At 42.1% G+C, this 17,868-nt stretch overlaps 2 protein-coding genes across 3 annotated transcripts in view; one reads left to right on the forward strand and one right to left on the reverse strand.

Moving 5' to 3' along the window:
* Nipped-A (Transcription-associated protein Nipped-A) overlaps window positions 1–13,298 on the forward strand; it is a 26,016-nt gene extending 12,718 nt beyond the window's left edge. The window contains exons 7-14 of one of the 2 annotated variants that reach the window (XM_067351393.1): window positions 7–7,851; window positions 8,035–9,396; window positions 9,840–10,014; window positions 10,093–10,324; window positions 10,405–10,525; window positions 10,624–11,172; window positions 11,276–11,489; window positions 11,686–13,298. In XM_067351393.1, coding sequence (XP_067207494.1) covers window positions 7–7,851; window positions 8,035–9,396; window positions 9,840–10,014; window positions 10,093–10,324; window positions 10,405–10,525; window positions 10,624–11,172; window positions 11,276–11,489; window positions 11,686–12,026 — 10,839 coding nt within the window. In that variant the 3' untranslated portion in view covers window positions 12,027–13,298. The remainder of the gene's footprint in view (window positions 1–6; window positions 7,852–8,034; window positions 9,397–9,839; window positions 10,015–10,092; window positions 10,325–10,404; window positions 10,526–10,623; window positions 11,173–11,275; window positions 11,490–11,685) is intronic. The other variant, XM_012367811.2, reaches the window with a different exon arrangement.
* On the reverse strand, window positions 12,833–17,389 carry MED24 (mediator complex subunit 24). The gene is made up of 11 exons (XM_012367813.2): window positions 16,849–17,389; window positions 16,660–16,785; window positions 16,232–16,559; window positions 15,726–16,142; window positions 15,393–15,576; window positions 14,931–15,303; window positions 14,409–14,857; window positions 14,195–14,287; window positions 13,827–14,117; window positions 13,300–13,744; window positions 12,833–13,151 (listed from the first exon to the last, which is right to left on the reverse strand). Exons 1-11 carry the CDS (start codon window positions 16,951–16,953, stop codon window positions 13,005–13,007), a joined length of 2,958 nt encoding a protein of 985 aa, XP_012223236.1. The 5' UTR covers window positions 16,954–17,389; the 3' UTR covers window positions 12,833–13,004.
* Between the last annotated feature and the right edge of the window lie 479 nt (window positions 17,390–17,868).

Below are 17,868 nucleotides of genomic sequence, written 5' to 3' on the forward strand. Positions count from 1 at the left end.
TTTCAGTACAATTTAATCCCGAAAGCAATGTTGTCTCTCAAAGTACTTCAAGAATTGCCGATAATTGTGGTGTTGATGAACCAAATATACAAACAAAACGTTCATCAGGATGTATCAGATTTCGTTCCGATCGTGATAACGACAATATCGCTACAACCGAGCCCGCAACATCGCGCGTCACCCGGTTTCAACAAGGAAGTCTTTGTCGATTTTATGGGAGCGCAAGTGAAAACCTTATCTTTTCTTGCATACGTTATAAGAGTGTACCAAGATGTAATATCTCAAAATAGCGCGATGTTAGTCAAGGGAATTTTAGGATTGTTCACTTTGTGTCCCATGGAAGTAGCGCATTTACGAAAGGAATTAGTAATCGCGTCTCGTCATATACTTGCCACGGATTTGCGTAATCAATTTATCCCGCACATGGAAATTTTCTTCAACGAGGACATTTTCATCGGACATGGTTGGACAGCCCACGAAGCGCTCAGACCACTAGCGTACTCCACACTCGCCGATTTAGTTCATCATGTTAGATTACAGTTGCCGCTCAGCGATGTATCGAGAGCGGTACATTTGTACGGTAAAAATCTGCTCGATCAAACTTTACCTACAGCTGTTCAAATGGTCTCGTGTAAATTATTAATGAACCTGGTGGATACTGTGAGGCAAAGGTCAGACGCAGAAAATAGCAACCAAGGTCGAGAGTTGTTGATGCGCATACTGTTGGTTTTTGTGCTGAAATTTAAAACTATAGCCAAGATTTATATTCCTGTGCTCCGAAGTAAAACGAAACAATTACGGCCCGCTCCAGCAGACAACGCAGCCGAAGATACAAAACCGTGTATCGACGTGAACGAAGAGAAAGAACCGGCAAAATCGAAATTCGGTTTTCCGGCCTCGCAAGCAATGAGTTACAACGTGGCGGATTACAGAAATCTTGTGAAGAGTTTGGTACACGGCGCTAAAGCCATAACGTCCAATTGTATCAACAGTAGAACGAGCGAGGTGACACAATCTAACCAACTTCAACCGAAGGAAACTCAGATCTACATACAGCTCGTTAAATGGGCCTTACCGGCTCTAGACATCTATATGATCGGTCCACCCGCTATAATGGGCGCTCCCGCGCAACCAGGTAGACCGGCGCAATCACAAACTATACGAACGCGAGAAGAGAAGGAAGTTCTGGAACTCTTCGGCAACGTGTTCACTCAGATGAGTCCGCAAACGTTTCAGGAAATATTCTCCATGTGCGTGGACTACATGGTCGAGAGGATTTTCAAGAACTGTGCTTTACAAATAATTGGGAGTGCATTTCTGTCGAGCCCGACTATATCACCGACGTTTGCTACGATCTTAGTAGAGTATTTGTTAGACAGAATGAACGATATGGGATCAAATGTGGAGAGAAGTAACTTATATCTTCGATTGTTCAAATTAGTCTTTGGTAGCGTGTCTCTATTCCCTGCCGAGAACGAGCATATGCTACGGCCACATTTAAATCTAATTGTGAATCGCGCTATGGAACTTGCTATGTCAGCGAAGGAGCCTTTTAATTATTTTTTATTGTTGCGCGCATTATTCAGATCCATAGGAGGCGGATCTCATGATCTTCTCTATCAAGAATTTTTACCTTTGCTTCCCAACATGCTGGAGGGACTGAATCGATTGCAATCTGGTTTACACAGACAACACATGAAAGACCTTTTCGTCGAATTGTGCTTAACGGTGCCAGTTCGTCTCAGTTCCCTTTTACCGTATTTGCCAATGTTAATGGATCCCTTAGTCTCCGCTCTAAATGGTAGTTATTGTTTGGTAAGCCAGGGCCTCCGCACTCTCGAATTGTGTGTCGACAATCTCCAACCAGATTTCCTCTACGAACATATACAACCTGTGCGCGCTGATCTAATGCAAGCTCTTTGGAGAACATTACACAACTCTAACGATCAGGCTCATGTTGCATTTAGAGTTCTCGGGAAATTTGGCGGTGGTAACCGAAAGATGATGATTGAACCACAGAAGCTGGAATACAATGATCGCGAAACGACATCACCCAACGTAGTTGTTTACTTCCAAGGACCATCGCAGCCGATTGATTTCCCAATGGAAAAAGTAATCGAGACCGCGTTCAACGCATTAAAAAGCAATACAACGGACATATTCTATCGTAAACAGTGCTGGGAGGTCATATATTGCTACTTGGCAGCTTCTCTATCGTTAGACGATTCTGCTTATCTGTGGCACAGAGTATTTACACATCCAAGTTTCAAAGAGACTGTTATATTACAACAACCACCACAGGAGTCTTATTACAAATGCCCCGACGCCGTGGCGCGGAACGTTCAGCAGACCGCATTGACTGGCATGTTCGTTGCTGCGGAGATCAAGGAATTGAGACCGGCGGTGCTTGACACCGTTATTTGCGTTGTGAGGCACTACACGATGATCGCCATAGCACAACAAGCCGGTCTCTTTCACGGTACAGAGCGGGAAGTTCGCACACAGGGACAAGATCCGCTTGTGTTGATCGACGCCCTCGCTGTCATAATGGGTCACGACGAAAGGGAGCTGTACAAAGCGGGATATCTCGCATTGGTACTGATATTAGAAACGGCGACGAACATTTTAGGGTCCAAGGAGCGAGCTTGCCAATTACCTTTTATGGAATATCTAGCGGAGAAAATGTATTCGCTGTGTTACGAGCGAGCCTGGTACGCGAAATTAGGCGGGTGCATAGCGATTAAATTTCTTTTCGAACGAATGGCCACCAAGTGGGTTCTCAATCACTTGTTCGTTTTCATCAAAGCTCTCATATTTGTGATGATGGATCTAACTGACGAAGTATCTAATGGCGCGATCGATATGGCGAAGGAGAATCTTGAGAAGATGCTGCGCGTCTGCGTGAATCCTGATATTCAGGAAGGCAACGCGGAATTGATAGAGGCGCGAAATAAAAGCTTGAACGAAGTCACTCGCGAATTAGTCAAGCAGGTCACATCGCCTCACACGATCGTGCGAGAACAAGCTATGGCTTCGTTGCGCCAGCTGGCTGAGATACAGAATAAATCTGTGACAGAAGTGATGGAGCCGCATAAAGACGCTCTAGCGGATATGATCCCGCCGAAGAAGCACCTTTTGAAGCATCAGCCAGCTAATGCGCAGATCGGCTTACTCGACGGTAATACTTTTTGCACCACATTGAATCCGCGCCTCTTCACCATCGACGTAAACATAACGGAGCATCAAACATTTTTTCAAGAGCTATTAATTCTCTGCGAAGCGGACGAGATTACTCTCAGTAAGTTCCCTTGTTACAAATCGATCTCGAACTTGATGCCACTGAAGAAATCAGCGCTACGAGCACTCGCAGCCTGCCATTACATTATGTGCTGCCGTGAAAAGATATTCGCGGCGCTCTATAAAGCACTTGAGAAGTCCAATGCCGAGCTACAAGAGACGGCCTTCGAATGCATGAAAATGTTCATCGCCGGCTTTCAAATTGAGATGGAATCGGTTCATACGATAATGCGACCTATGTTGTTGACATTGGGCGACCACAGGAATCTCAGTTTGAATTGCGTGAGAAAATTGTCATATCTAACGCAACTCTTTCCGAGTACCTTTAGCATCACGCTTTGTGAACAGCTGTTGCAACATCTCAAGAAACTTCTGGAGAATCTAATTCAGTCTCACAAATGTATACAAGTGAAGTACGGCGAGAACGAGCAAAAAATCACCATTATCATAGGAATATTTCACGAGATTCCGGCAGCGGCACCGAAGTTCATCGATGTGCTGTGCAGATTGGTGTTACAAACTGAAAAATCGTTACTGGTCGAGGTCTCCAGTCCTTTCAGGATGCCCCTGATGAAATTTCTGTTACGATACCCGGCGGAGACACTTAATCTGTTTTTGCACGACAACAATATCAAAGATCAGCAGTGGAGCAGATATTTGGAATATTTGGTTAAGCACAAGGATGGTAAACCGTTCCGAGATATCTTGCATAGTAGCACAGCGCGCCTTGTGACAATGTTGCTCGCGCACTCACAAACAAACTCTAATTTGACGCCTACGGAAAAGAGCGAATTACAATACCGCGCGATCAGAATCATCGCTATACTCATCAAATTCGACGAGCAATGGCTATCCACGCAGAATCAGTTGGTGAATGCATTGAAGCAGATCTGGTGCAACGACGACTATCAGACGTTGCACAAGAAGGTCGAGGGCGTTGAATACTCTCACTGGAAAGAACCGAAGCATATCGTCAAGATCCTGCTGCATTATTTCCGTCACCAACCGAACGATATCGATCTACTGTTTCAGTTATTGCGAGCCATGTGCGATCGGTTCGTGCCTGATTTTCAATTTTTGCGGGATTTTTTGGAGCACACAGTGGCGCAACAATACACAGTCGAATGGAAACGCAACGCTTTCTTCCGCTTTGTCGAACATTTTCCCACGAACAATATGTCACAGGAGTTGAAAGCCAATGTTCTACAGTTGATCATCATTCCGTGTTTCGCTGTGAGTTTCGAGAGAGGCGAGGGCACTAAATTAGTAGGAGGTGCACCTATGCCTTATCAAGATAATCCAGAGAACGTTGTCTCAGTATTTATCAGCAAAATCATCGATCCAGACAACCCATTTGGTTCCGCGGATTGTGTACGCATTTCTCTACTACAATTTTCTTGCCTGCTTGTCGAACAAGCATCGCAACATATACACGATGTCACTAATAAAAGACAGGGAAATAAACTACGTCGCTTGATGACTTTTGCTTGGCCCTGCTTGCTAGGCAAGAATTGCGTTGATCCGACAACCAGATACCATGGACATCTTCTTCTCAGCCACATAATCGCCAAATTCGCTATTCACAAGCGCATAGTCTTACAAGTGTTTCATAGTTTATTGAAAGCGCATGCTGTAGACGCACGTAATGTCGTGAGACAAGCACTGGAAATACTGACTCCCGCGATGCCTGTTCGAATGGAAGATGGCAACACAATGTTGACACATTGGACGAAAAAAATAATTGTTGAAGAGGGTCATTCTATGCAACAATTGTTTCATATATTGCAGTTGGTCGTAAGACACTACAAAGTTTACTACCCGGTCAGGCATCATCTGGTTCAGCATATAGTGAATTCCATACAACGTTTGGGATTCAGTCCTACAGCTACCATCGAGCACAGACGACTGGCCGTCGAATTGGCAGAAGTCATCGTAAAGTGGGAACTGTACAGAATCAAGGAAGAGGCCGAAACCGCGGAATCCAACAGTAGTAGAGCAACCGCACAGTCGTCGGGCTCAATTAAGCGACCGAGTGTCGAAGATCCGTCCGGAAAGCGCTTGAGCGCTCAAGCAACATCGTCGAGCAATAGTCCTGTGCCTGTTATTCTACCCCGAATAGAACCAGGATCGACGAAACCCATCGAGAGAACTCACGCGGATGCAGTTCTAAATTTCTTATTGCGTCTTGCATGTCAAGTGAATGATGTGACAACAATTCATGGTAATCCAGGTGAGCAGCTATCTAGACGATGTGTTTCACTCTTGAAAATGGCCTTGAAGCCAGACGTATGGATTGCTGAACAGTGCGATCTGAAATTAGCTTGGTTGGATAAGGTTCTTGCTAGCGTGGACAGTGCTCAACCTAATTTCGGTAACATCAGCACGGCGTTGGAAGTGCTAACCTTTCTGCTGGGCGTGATGAAACGCGAGCAAATACTCGTTAGTTTTAAACCATTGCAACGCGGAATAGGCGCCTGTATCGCAAGCAGCAATACGAAAGTCATTCGTCTGGTGCATGGACTGTTGTCAAGATTGATGACAATTTTCCCTGCCGAAGCAACTCCAGCGAACATAGCTTCCAAACACGAGGAGCTGGATACTTTGTACGCAACCGTAAGTCGATTTATAGCCGAAGGATTGGCCACTTACGAGAAAACTACCACAGCTGCCCCTAGCTCACTTTTTGGCACCTTAATGATGCTTAAAGCTGCTTGTACGAACAATACCAGTTATATAGACCGACTGATAACACCGTTTATGAGAGTCTTACACAGGATGGCTAAAGAACACTTGCACACGACCCAAACCGAAACCAATCCGGTGACGAGCGAATTGCTTATTCTCAGTTTGGATCTGGTCAAAAATCGCGTAGTAGTAATGAGCGTCGATATGCGCAAAACGTTCATAGGCGCGATTTTGGTCGGCCTGATCGAGAAGACGCAGGACGTGAAGGTGATGAAAGCCATCACGAAAATACTAGAGGAATGGATGAAGACCAAGTCCACCATCGCGGTCAATCAAGCGCCTACTTTACGCGAGAAGTCAATTCTGTTGGTTAAAATGATGCAGTATGTCGAGAAACGCTTTCCCGAAGATCTGGAGTTGAATAGACAATTTTTAGAGTTAGTCAACTATGTTTACCGCGACGAGACGCTAAAGGCGACAGAATTATCCAACAAATTGGAACAAGCTTTCCTGGCTGGCGTGCGTTGCGTCCAGCCGCAAGTGCGGGCGAAATTCTTCGAAGTGTTCGACGGCTCAATGAAGAGACGCCTGCAAGATCGTATTTTGTACATCGTCGTGAGCCAGAATTGGGAGAACATAGGACAACATTACTGGATCAAGCAGTGCATCGAGTTGCTATTAGCCACTGTCAATCCGACAACTCAGATACAAATGACAAATCAAGATCTCTTGTTGCCTAGTGTGACGTCTCTCATGCACGGCATGATAAAGGAAGAGCAGGATAACGAAGAGCAGACACTCTTCTGCAGCCTTGGTCAACCGGGTGAAGAGCAACAAGATATTCTCGAGATAAAGGAAGAAAGAGATGTGAAAGATTCGCTCCTCGAAATGGACACATGGTTGTCTGGCACGTTGGATTCGACGAATGCTGCCACCACCACTGCCGCCACCACCGCCGAGGAGATCACCGAGAAACCCAGCCTAGCACAAATGATCAGTAAGCAGGGACGCTTCATGGAGGAGGCGAAGAAGGTGAAAACGGAGCAACTGCTGCTGGCGACCGCCCAGTTGTGTCACATGGACACGAAACTGGCTGAACGCGTCTGGTTAGACATATTCCCGCGAATATGGGCTATTCTGGAGGAATCATATCTCAACGCGATGATGGCGGAAGTGCCACCTTTCGTGGCGAGTGGCGCACACGTTATCCAAAAGGATTGCCATCCAAGTGCGCTCGGTACTTTCTTGGAAGCGTTGGCGCATTGCAATCCGCCGGTTGCGATAGCACCGCCCGTGATGAAATACCTAGGTAAGTCACACAATTTTTGGCATCGAACCACTTTGCTTTTGGAACAAATGGCCTTCGAGAACGACAATCAGACTGTGAAGAAGAGGTACGAGTGGTACGAGTTGGAAAAAGTCGACGGCCCCGGTCGCCACTATGAAGTCATGGATATGCTCTCGGAAATGTATTCGATGTTGTGCGAGGAAGATATGTGGTCGGGCCTCTGGCAGAAGAGGCCAGCGCATTACAAGGAAACTTTACACGCGATCGCACTGGAGCAGCAAGGATTCTTCGAGCAAGCTCAAGGAGCATATGAAGTATGCCTGTCGAAATTTCGTCAGGACTACGCATCGGGACCAGCGCCGTATCACGTCAACAAAGAAATGCTGCTCTGGGAGCGTCACTGGGAGCGCACAACGAAGGAACTGAATCAATGGGAGATGGGATTAGAATTAGGCGAGCATAAAAACTACAAGAGTCCCTTGCTTGTCTTGGAGAGCGCGTGGCGTATCCCCAATTGGCCAGTGATGAAGGACGCTCTTACACAGGTGGAACACAATTGCCCGCGAGAAATGGCCTGGAAGGTATGGCGACATAATAATAATCTTTGAGAGAAAGATCGATATTTTTTTTTTGCTAATTTACCAACGTTGAGTTACAATTTTACAAATGTTTACAATATTTTACAAAGTTCTTATATCTTTTTTTGAAATTAAAAATGAGATATCGATAGAATATTTCGAGTAATTGTTTGTATGTTTTTGCAGATCAATTTATATCGTGGATTCTTAGCATTGTGCAACAGCGAGGACCAACACCTGAATGCTGTGGACCGCTACGTCGAACTCGCATCCGGTCTGTGTATGCGCGAATGGCGTCGACTTCCACACATCGTTAGTCACGTGCATTTACCATTGCTTCAAGCAGCCCAACAAATAATGGAGCTTCAAGAAGCGCTGCAGATACATCAAGGTCTGCTACACGGCAGAAGCACTTCGCTACATGACATGAAAGCAATAGTAAAGACTTGGCGGAATCGATTACCTGTGATAGCAGACGACCTCAGCCATTGGTCAGACATTTTCACGTGGCGACAACATCATTACAACTTCATATCGAACCATTATGATTCTGAACAAGATCAAACGGCCAATCACTCACTGCTCGGCGTGCACGCTTCCATGCAAGCGATTATTCATTTTGGTAAAATTGCAAGAAAGCAGAATCTTTGCGGCGTATGTCTCGAGTCGCTTGCTAAGATTTATATTCCGTCGAACGTTCCGATGGTGGATTGCTTCCAAAAGATTCGGCAACAAATAAAGTGTTACTTACAAATGGCCGCAATGGGTGGACAAACTGAGCTGCAGGAAGGTCTGGAGATGCTTGAATCTACAAATATGCGTTACTTCACAAAAGAAATGAATGCGGAATTTTTTGCGTTGAAAGGCCTACTTCAATCGCAGCTGGGTTGCTCGGACGAAGCCAACAAGAGTTTCTCTGCTGCGGCTCAGTTGCACGATACTCTCGTGAAAGCTTGGGCATTGTGGGGCGACTATTTGGAAAGTATATTCATACGTGATGCGCGCCAAATAAACATCGGTATAAACGCTCTCGTATGTTTCCTTCATGCTTGTCGTCATCAAAATGAATCCAAATCTAGAAAGTATATCGCGAAAATTCTTTGGCTACTCACGTACGCGGATGATAAATCCCTCATGGAAACGCTAGACAAATATGCCGTAGGTGTACCGCCGATTCAATGGTTACCCTGGGTACCACAGTTGCTCGTGTACTTGGTACGTCACGAAAGCAATGCGATCATGAACTTACTGACTCAAGTCGGCCGTGTGTTTCCACAAGCTGTCTACTTTTCAATTCGTACTCTCTATCTAACTTTGAAAATAGAACAAAGAGAACGTTATAAAAGTAGCGAGCTGGCTGCAGGCAAGAACCAAGAGAATATGGATGATCGTACTAGCTCAACGAGCAATGTGTTGCCGCAAGGAGTACCGGAAACTGGCCATACAGTACGAGCTACCCCACCGATGTGGAGATGTTCAAAAATTATGCATTTGCAAAGAGACATTCACCCGACTATTTTGTCCAGTTTGGAGGGTATAGTCGATCAGGTTAGATTAAATATTTTTATTTATATGTTCAACACATTGCGTAATAATTGCAGTAAAAAAAATATAGTAATGTACATCTATAAAAAAATATATTGTTTTTTATTAATTTAATATTTGGATTTTAGATATTAATATTGATGTGTATTAATAGAAATTTTTATTGTTTTAAATCAATTTTTATATTATATAATTTATATTAATTTTCTTCTGTTATTTTGAGAACTCGCTCAAAGTTTGTCACAGAATTATAAGAACATCTATATCTTAACAAATTTTAGTTTTGTCCCAACTATATATATATATATTCAATCTTCAATTTTAAATATTTTCTTAGATATAAAATTCAGATTTACAAATGTATTCTTATTCATACTTAATATTCTAATATCTTATTTTTGTATAAAAATTCTGTATAAAAATTAATATTAAAATTTATATTTTAGATGGTGTGGTTCCGCGAAACGTGGTATGAGGAGGTTCTGCGACAATTAAAGCAAGGACTAGCAAAATGCTATGCAATAGCATTCGAGAACCGAGGTGCTGTTAATGACGCTATCATTACGCAACATACATTAAACTTTGTGAAGAAACTCGTTTCAACGTTTGGTCTTGGGATCGGTATATTTATTCGCTCTCTTATTTATTACAAATAGAAAAAAAAGGGACGATTGCCTGAAATATATTATGCGATTTCAGAAAATATATCGTCCTCGCAAAACATAAACAACTCAAGTGTTTCTGCTGCGTCGGAATCTTTGGCGCGTAGAGCGCAAGCCACTGTGCAAGATCCTGTTTTTCACAAGATGAAGGGTCAATTCACTAGCGACTTTGACTTTTCTGCGCCTGGAGCCAAACTACTGCACAACGTGATTAGTAGGTTACAAAAATGGATAAAAATTCTGGAAGAAAAAACGAAGCAGTTACCAAAGTAATATTTACTTTTCAATTGTAATACACGATTTGTTCAGAAAGCAATTCACGAATTACAAATGTACACTTGTTCTACAGGTCTTTCTTAATTGAGGAAAAGTGTCGTTTCTTGAGTAATTTTAGTTTGAAAACAGCGGAAATTGAATTACCTGGTGAATTCCTAATACCCAGGGTATGTAACTCAGGGAGAAATTTAAATGTGTGTGTGTTTTTGTCTTTTTTTATTTTTATTGAAATGATACATATAAGACGAAAGAGGACATTTAATTTGTTAATCTTAAAACTTGTTTCTTTCAGCACTCTCATTATTCCGTAAAGATAGCGAGATTCATGCCGCGCGTTGAAATTGTTCAACGACACAACACCGCCGCTCGAAGACTACGTATTCGCGGCCACAATGGTCGCCTATATCCTTATCTAGTAGTTAACGATACTGGAGTGGTTGATGCCAGGCGCGAGGAGCGCCTGCTGCAATTATTACGAATGCTGAATCATTATTTAGCGAAGCAGAAAGAAACATCGCGCCGATTCTTACACTTTACAGTGCCGCGACTGGTTGCGGTTTCGCCGCATATGAGACTCGTAGAGGACAATCCGGCGGCGATTTCCCTCTTGGACATTTACAAGCAGGGCTGCGCTAAGCTAGGAATGGAACACGACGCGCCTATCGCCAAATATTACGATAAACTAGGTAGTATACAAACAAAAGGGGCGCAAGTCAGCCATCAAGTGCTGCGAGATAATCTTAAAGAGGTGCAAAATACAATGGTCCTCAAAACTATGCTCAAGGATTGGGCGATAAAGACATTCCCCGGTGCCACGGATTATTGGACATTTAGAAAAATGGTGAGTATTTTCAGATACAGTTCTTTTTTGAAATAACAAAAACACGTATCGTAAATTAATCCATTTTTAACTGACTTTACATCGATTTTTTTTCTGTTCTCAGTTTACGCTGCAGTTGTCTTTGAACTGTTTCGCCGAATACGTACTTCATCTAACACGGCTCAGTCCTGATATGATGTACTTGTACCAGGATTCGGGACTAATCAACATCGCGTATTTCAGATTTGATATGGACGATACTTCTTGCGAATTAGATGCAAACAGACCGGTACCTTTCCGTCTGACGCCCAATATTTTCGAATTTATCACAGCTACAGGTTAGTCATTAATCCATTTCTCGTACAAATTTATGAAAAAAAAATCCAAGTATTCTTTCTTCTATTATATTTTGGAAATCATATAGACGTATGTGTCTGTGCGAGATCTTTTTCCTGTAAACTCATTATTTAGATGAAAATCCGGACAATCGCAAGGTTCTCTCATGATGCATTTTGTCAAATTAATTGTTTACAGGAGTTAGCGGACCGCTGACCGCCAGCGCGATCGCTACAGCGCGTTGCTTGGTTCAGCCCTCGTTCCAGCTGCACGCAATACTCCGAGCGATTCTGCGAGACGAAGTGATTTCGAACCATAAACGGCAAGAGGACGCCGAGGGCACGTCGCAAGCGCCGGCCGATCTGAAGGGCGAGCATCTGATAACGATGGTAACTCGTGCGGTCACCGCGATCATCACAAGGCTGAATTCTCTGGCGAATTTCGACGGCATTGACAGTAAAGTCAACACCTTGGTCACCGCTGCCAATAGTCCTGACAATCTCTGCAGAATGGATCCCTCGTGGCACCCGTGGCTATAAAGATTGAACACACCTAACCATTCGTGTTTCCAACGAACGAGAAAGGAATTAAGACTGTTATTACTTTGTTTAACTGATCTTCTCGCCCGTTGGATGCGTTGTATTTTAACCCTCGTATAATTAGAAATAGAAAAGGACAAATGTTAAGAAAAGGAAGGCTAACATAAATTAGACAGGAAAGATATATATATTATACATAATATTAGAATGGAATGTGTATGTGTGTACAGCATAAGACAGAATTGTAAACTGCGAATTTTATACACTTTGACGACCGCCTCTTACCATGTACCATTTATTACAATGTTTATCAATTCGTGTTCTCTAAAATCACGATTTACCTGTCAATGCATAGTATTTTAGTGTAATATATCGGTCCACTTTAATCTCCCTCTTAATGTATTGTCGTGTTAAATTAGAGTTTAAGAAATTTGTAGAAGGATAAAGAATAGTCCTTGTTAAGAGGCGGAGAGGTCACCTGATGCATATAGTTCTTATTTATTATAAGTGATCTGGAAACTTCTGAAATATATATAATTAAATATAATGAAGATTCTCTTAAAAAAAAATGTGTTCAATACTTTCAAACGCATTTATATTCCAAAAAATATATAAGATTAGAATTTATAGGCAAAATGACGTGGACTCCTCTTTTAAATGCTTACATATAAAAATTTTTTATTTAAAAAATATAACTTAAAATTTCAATAATTCTTTAACGTGCACATATCACATTACTGCACTGTTTTCAAATGATTTAAGATCACACAATATACTTCATTTTGGCCAATATAACAGTATATATATATATTGTGAAAAATTTATTTAATTTATAAGAATTATACTACATACATACATATTTATAACTTATATAAATTACTACATATATATATATATATATATATATAATAAATTCATTAGTTAGTTATTAGTAGATCGCATTTATCAAAAGATTGATTCCATTTTAGGATTGTGCTTTTATTTCGTAGGTTTCAGATTGATGTTTCGCAGCATGCACAAGTCACGCGCAGTCACTTTGCGCCCTGTCACAGTTTGTATATCATATAATCTTAGTAGGATATCAGTCGTGAACAATTCGGGCAATGCTTTCAGAAGACAAGGTACCTGAAAATAAACATATAAGTTTGTTGCAATATAATTTCTTATAATGATCATTCCAATAATGTAAATTTGAGCAAAAAATTTTAATTTTTTTTGTAGGAAATTGATTTTGTAACATACAAGAGAATAAAACTACCGTGATATAACATACTAGTGTTTTCGGCATTCCTTGCAGCACAATACGAGTCCTGTCTTTCTCGCACTGCACCATGAGTCGCAGAAATTGAAGTATAAAGTGTGTTTGCTGAGACACCTCGCCGTCCCGGCCAGCTAGGAAAGAGAATAGAGTGAACAAATTGTTCAGCGCCGTCATAAGCGGATCCCTCAGGATGACCGACTTCTGCCCGTTATTCGAACCCTGCGCCTGCGGACTCTGCGAACCAAACATGGAAACGCTCTCGCCCGTTTCGTTCAGTCGCAAGAGCTTATTGGACACGCCGAGCGCGTCCAGTTCATCTGCATCCAAGTCGCATCGCGCACGTTTCCGACTGTTTCCCCGATACGGATTCGAATTGTTGTACTCCAGAGTGGAGAATATGCAGTACACGCACAATTTCGCCAGGATGGATGACTGTGGTTCTACGAGTTCGTCACTCCTGCAAAATTTACATCAATGAATCTTATACGCTAGGATAAAAGATCTATTGGAAAGTTTGAGATGCGGTATGAAAAGCTTACTGCAATGTGTTATGCAAGTACAGCGGTATTATGTAATTTATAAGATTCAGAGTGCAGTTCTCAATGTCAAGGTGGAAGATGGCGAAAGCCAGATCGACTGCTTGATCCAGTTCTTCTTGGTAGCGATACTTCAGCACTTCCTTGACTATATTCGTGACGAACCACGAGGGACCGCCGGTATTTAACAAGGACTCCAGCGACTGCGTCGCTTGTATGGTTATCCACCCGCGTTGATTTACATTTTGCCAAACGGATTCCAATTGTTCCAGTATCGGCTGTCTCGATATAATACTGCAAGTGTGAAAATGAAAATGACAATACCAAGAACGATAATAAAAATTCATTTTCGTATAATTTCGGGGGAATACCTGTGCGACATCGAGAGCACTTTTGTTTTCGACTGTGTAGGAGGATGCACGTCGTATTGCATCTTCCGAATAATTTGAAACATTAAACTGGACCTGAAAAGAGTAAAAAAACTTAAATCTTAAGTAAGATCGAAGAATAAATGTATAATCAGGCAAGATTTCTATTTAAGGAAAAGTATAAAACTATATATATACTTTATGTTGTTACACAAACCTTTCTTTAAGCTTCTTGTCCTGCTTGTCGTCACCGGGCAGCGGTGTCAGGAAATGTTGAACCATATTCATAGGCTTCAGCAGAGCATCCTGATGCGTAATGCTCATATACGCGCACAGCCATGCAGCGGCGCATACTGGCAGACAACACGCAGCCGCGCGCAAACCGTCCAGTGCTCTCTTGACGTCGCCGGCGCCGAGTACGCCGCTTTCCCACGCACAGAGCAGTTCCTTCACCGCTCCCATCGCCGACTGGCATGTAACATGCCACTTGAGATTGCTCGATTTAAAGTCTGGATCCGGCGAATTAATCTGCGCCAGCAGAGCGTCCACCCTCGCCGGCTCAACGCTCTGCAGCATCCGCTGCGGCGACTTCGGCTTGTTCCGTTCCGGCATGCACTCGCGCACCCACTGCTCAAAAAACGAGTCCCCGCCTTCTTCCAAGACAACCTGAAAGTCAAATTGATTTTTTTCCGTGCGAAATTACTCTGCATATGAAATGCGGATCAAACGTCGAACTTACGTCGGAGCCGTATGTTTGTACTATAGAGCACAACATCAGAAATGACACTTCAAATAGCATCGCTCTCGTCGCGGCCGTTTTACCGGGCACAGGCTCGTTAATCTGTTTGATACATTCGTTAAATTTGATGAGTTTAGTGACGAATGTTTTCAGCTTCCCCTCCACGGTTGCCACAGCCAGCATTAGCTCGAAGCTCTTCCCCATCAGCACTTGGTACAACATGCCCAATAAGCTCTCTTGGATCTTCGTATAATCGGCATTTAGTGTCTTCAAGATGCCGGTTAGCGTCGGTTCCGCGCGTATAATCACCTTCGGAAGCGGCGATGAGGTGTTGGACTGCTCTAACTTTTGCAGGGCCGCTGTCACTCCCTCTCTGCAATGATCACGCGATAATTAGAAATTCATTCTAGCGATTGATCGAGTGAAATTCCACCTATAATAATCTATTTTACGTATGTATACCTCCTGCTGCTTATTTCCTTCGCTTGCTTTTCTGTCACTAGGTTTACCTTCTGCAATTCATTCAGCAAGCATTCCACACAATTGCAGGAGCACGTGGTGTCCATTATATCGAGCAGGGGTGTGGACTGAAGCAGCAGTTCAAATGCGTCTAAAATGTCTTGGGAGTACTCAGACTTCTCATCGCCTGCAACAGCGTAAAAGGTAAAAATACGAAGCCACGCAGTGATGCGATATTTCCGACGGGGCTCCACGGCTGTGTAGAGCCATGGAGTCCCGTCGAAAATATCGCATCACTGAAGCCATGTTTATAGAGAATTTCAAAATTTTACCGACCACTTAAACTGGCCGTATGTAACTCTTTTAATATGACAGGCACTTTTAAAAACGTGAAAGCTCCCCACTGCGACTCTTTGCCTGTTCCCGTTACATTGTTCAGACACATCAAACAGGCACGAATTATCTCGCAATACAGCCGCGCGTTCGTGTAGCTCTTCAATCTCTGTACCATCAACAGTTGATTGACGAATACAGCTGTTTCAGTGCTGGGATTCAATAACACCTGAACGGCAAAGAGTGGTTGCAGACAATGAGTAATGGATTCCATTTTGAGCTTCTCGGGACAGAGATTCTCAATCTCCAGATTACATAGCTTCATCAGAGAATCCTCTATCGGTACCACAGACTTCTGAGTGCTTGTCTTTTGTAATGCCTCTATTTCATGGCATTTCTTCACAACTTCTTTATAAAGTTCTGTAAAAATGTATAAACAAAAATGTTAAAATAAGTTTAATTTCTTTAAGAATCATCTTAAATGTAGAATGTCATCACACATCAAGTACCATTGTCATCATATTTAGCTAAATACATCATTGCACAGAGAAAATCAGAACTTAGCATCTGTTGCAAAATACTAGATGGTTTATCTATAAGTTCACTTGAATATGGATTAAGAGAATTGCTCTTTGTTAATGTATGCAAATAACATTGCAAGAGCCAATGAACAATGGATAAAACTGCTGCTGCTAAAAGATCCTCTTCGGGTTTACCACGACACGTGATGCCAACTTGTATAGATTCTAAGAATTCCAGTAAGCTCACAATGCAGTGAGGCTTGTGAAAAGCATCATATTTACTTATTCGCTGTAATACTGCTGCATAAGACACCAACTACAAGATTATTTTAGACGTGAATTATTCGTGTAAAAATTATGTTGATACATAAGTATTTTGATATAAAGATATTTTGGAATATACAATAAAAACAAACCTGAGAACTTAACGAGTGCTTTAGATAAGACAATACTAATTGATTAGGTCCTGGTCCCACTAATGCTTGTTGCAATATACAGTCCGCTAAGTTGTACACATCACCACTTACCCCCCTTGGAAGAATCTAAAGTTTTTTTTATAGAAAATAATAAAAATTATATCTTTAACCTGAAATTGAGATACTTACCGTTTTAATATTAATACCCCATTGCAAGTCAGTCCAGCGTTCTCGCCATGCTCTTAACAGAAGAGCTTTCAGACTGCTGGTTTTACTAGTCACTTTAGTTTCCATTGGTAATATTAAAACATTATACAATTCTTAGCACAAATTAAACCTCTAATAATTTATAATAAATAAAACATTCAACTAAAATCTGATAAATAACAATAATGATGTGTCAAAATACGTTTACTTGATTGGCTTTACATAAACTTTCTTTACAGATTAGATAATTCAAATTTTTTAATATGTATCATCTTATTCTATACTTTATTTGTTTTCTCTCAAATTTTATATAAAAAAAAAGTTATTTTCAGTTAAGTTTTAAATACACTGAATAATAAATATTCACGTCGACGACTACATCAGAAAAACAAAGGTGGTTATGCGAGATTACACGAAATCACAGTGACCAGTGTTCCGATTAGGGACCGGTTGTATGCGCATGTGCGGCAATACGGCGTCAGTAGTGTCTCATACAAGTTAAACAAGGCACCGTTACCCCCCTACATTTAAAATATTTCAAAATTTTTTGAAATTGATTGAAATTTTTTACTTCTTGGTTTTTTAGCTGCTGGCTCCGTAGATTCCATGCTTGTAAATAAATAAATCTTACCTTATTTGTAGTCACCTAACCTCCTCATGTCAAAACGTCCCGCCATACGGTCAACACACAACATATAACGGCACTGGATCTCCATTACCGCACATGCGCAGAGCCGCACATGCATACAACCGGTCCCATATCGCAACACTGATTCTGGGCTCCACACGCACTGGACACGCACTCACGGAGCCCACTGGAGACCACGTTCGTGTGCGCTCGAGCATTCGGCTAAAGCCTTGTGTCCACGATACTAGAACTCGGTCCGAGTCCTCGAACAATAATATTTATACTTGGCTGAATATAGTTAGCGTTGTAATCGAGTTACGATTCTTTACGATGATTTTCTGATCTATGTTATATTGCCAAGTTGGTTTATAGAT

The sequence above is a fragment of the Linepithema humile genome, chromosome 3, assembly GCF_040581485.1.
Source record: "Linepithema humile isolate Giens D197 chromosome 3, Lhum_UNIL_v1.0, whole genome shotgun sequence".
In the NCBI taxonomy this organism is placed as follows: Eukaryota; Metazoa; Arthropoda; class Insecta; order Hymenoptera; family Formicidae; genus Linepithema; species Linepithema humile.